At 40.4% G+C, this 1,917-nt stretch overlaps 1 protein-coding gene across 1 annotated transcript in view; it reads right to left on the bottom strand.

The window, feature by feature from the left end:
• The window catches only part of LOC106870236 (palmitoyltransferase ZDHHC17), a 15,017-nt gene that overhangs the window by 5,038 nt on the left and 8,062 nt on the right, over positions 1–1,917 (bottom strand). The window contains exons 7-8 of the mRNA XM_052978265.1: positions 1,447–1,586; positions 401–501 (exon numbers count right to left, since the gene is read on the bottom strand). Of these exons, the coding sequence (XP_052834225.1) occupies positions 401–501; positions 1,447–1,586 (241 nt within the window). The remainder of the gene's footprint in view (positions 1–400; positions 502–1,446; positions 1,587–1,917) is intronic.

Raw genomic sequence — 1,917 nt, 5'->3', positions numbered from 1 at the left:
CTGAAAGAAGCCTGTCGTATATATGTATATATATATATGTTTGTGTGTCTGTGTTTGTCTCCCCAACATCGCTTGACAACCGATGCTGGTGTGTTTACGTCCCTGTAACTTAGCGGTTCGGCAAAACAGACCGATAGAATAAGTACTAGGCTTTCCAAAGAATAAGTCCTGGGTGTCGATTTGTTCGACTATAAAGGCGGTGCTCCAGCATGGCCGCAGTCAAATGACTGAAACAAGTAAAAGAGAGAAAAGAGAAAAGAAAAAGAAAAAAAAAAACAAAAGAAATCCCCGAGATCAGTTTTTTTTTTTTTTGTTCAACCAACAGAAACCGTTGGAGGGAGTGCCCCAGCCTGGCCGCAATCGAAAACAAATAGAAGATGATGAGCTATGAAAAGGATACAAGGCAGCAGACAAATAAACCATGTTGTGTATAACCAGAATACTGTAGCAAGGGAGACATACTTCGGGACAACCACACTTACGTTGTTGTCAAAAAATAACCTGAAAAACACAAAATATCATTATTATCATTATTATTTTTATTATTGCCATAACATTATTAGTATTATTATTATTTCATGTTTGACTTTTGCTTTACATTAGTACAAGTCTCACCCAGAGACCTCAAGAGACAACGTTATTATTATTGAGTGAGAGAGCAGTGCATGCCATCAAAGTGACACTAGGGTACAAATATACGAAGCCCAATATACCCATCATGACTACCCGTCTGATAAGGGTACACCAGGCACATGCATCACAACCATATGTGCACGACATGGTGATCTCGTATCAAGATAAACAGCACTTGACCTTGCAGGTGGGGCCCAGTTAGAATTTTCTTCAGGTCGAGTAGCCCATCCCACTCAAAAGGTCCCTGAATAAGGGTTGTTTAAGGATGTTGAGCAGAACACCCGTGTTTCCAAAGGTGAATTATTCAAACCCCAAAGAATTCCTCTCAACACATGGCTATGATGCTCCCCCACCACATGGCTATGATGCTAATATTATTATTTTATGTTAAAAAAATATAAAATTTAATTTGCAAAAAATATTTTAGTCACTGGCAAAATTCCGTGCAGCACGGAATTTTGTCAGTGAACAGGTCCCGGTCTCAAAGCGACGAAAATATTTCGGCAAATTAAATTTTATATGTTGGAGTGAATCTAATGGTTTTTGTGTGTTTTATTAAATGGCTTATAAACACCTTCCACACAGCAATTATTATTATTATTATTATTATTATTATTATTAATAGCCAGAAATACAAGCAACTATACTATACTATACATTAGATAATGCAGTCCTAGATACACTATGCCTGAATGAAAGATGGGATGGTCACAGCTAGTAAATCTTTGACTGTAAAGTCTATTGGATCAGGCCTTGCCTGACCTGTGGCTATACAACAACAACAACAACAACAACAATTAATGGGGTACTTACTCTATAGTTAACTTTGCGACCCCAGCAGCGAGAAGGTAAAGAAGCAGCTTGTAGTACCACCTGAGGGAGAGTTCAGGGATGTAACCCAGGACGAAGACAGCGACAAACGGGAATATACTCATCACGTTGGTACGCACAGACTGGAAAAGAGAGAGAGGCATTACAACACACATTTATTGTTTGAGATATATATATATATATATATATATATATATGGGCAAGCGAAAGTGAAATCGGGATAGCACCTGTGCCCAGCGTCGCCTTTCTGGCACTTGTGCCCGTGACATGTGTAAGGATTTTCGAGCGAGATCATTGCCAGTGCCCCTGGACTGGCTCTTGTGCGGGTGGCACGTAAAATACACCATTTTGAGCGTGGCCGTTGCCAGTACCGCCTGACTGGCCTTCGTGGCGGTGGCACGTAAAAGCACTACACTCTCGGAGTGGTTGGCGTTAGGAAGGGCATCCAGCTGT

The sequence above is a fragment of the Octopus bimaculoides genome, unplaced genomic scaffold (assembly GCF_001194135.2).
Source record: "Octopus bimaculoides isolate UCB-OBI-ISO-001 unplaced genomic scaffold, ASM119413v2 Scaffold_18307, whole genome shotgun sequence".
In the NCBI taxonomy this organism is placed as follows: domain Eukaryota; kingdom Metazoa; phylum Mollusca; class Cephalopoda; order Octopoda; family Octopodidae; genus Octopus; species Octopus bimaculoides.
Note: the sequence above shows the minus strand (reverse complement) of the source record. Positions and strands in the feature narration are given on the sequence as shown.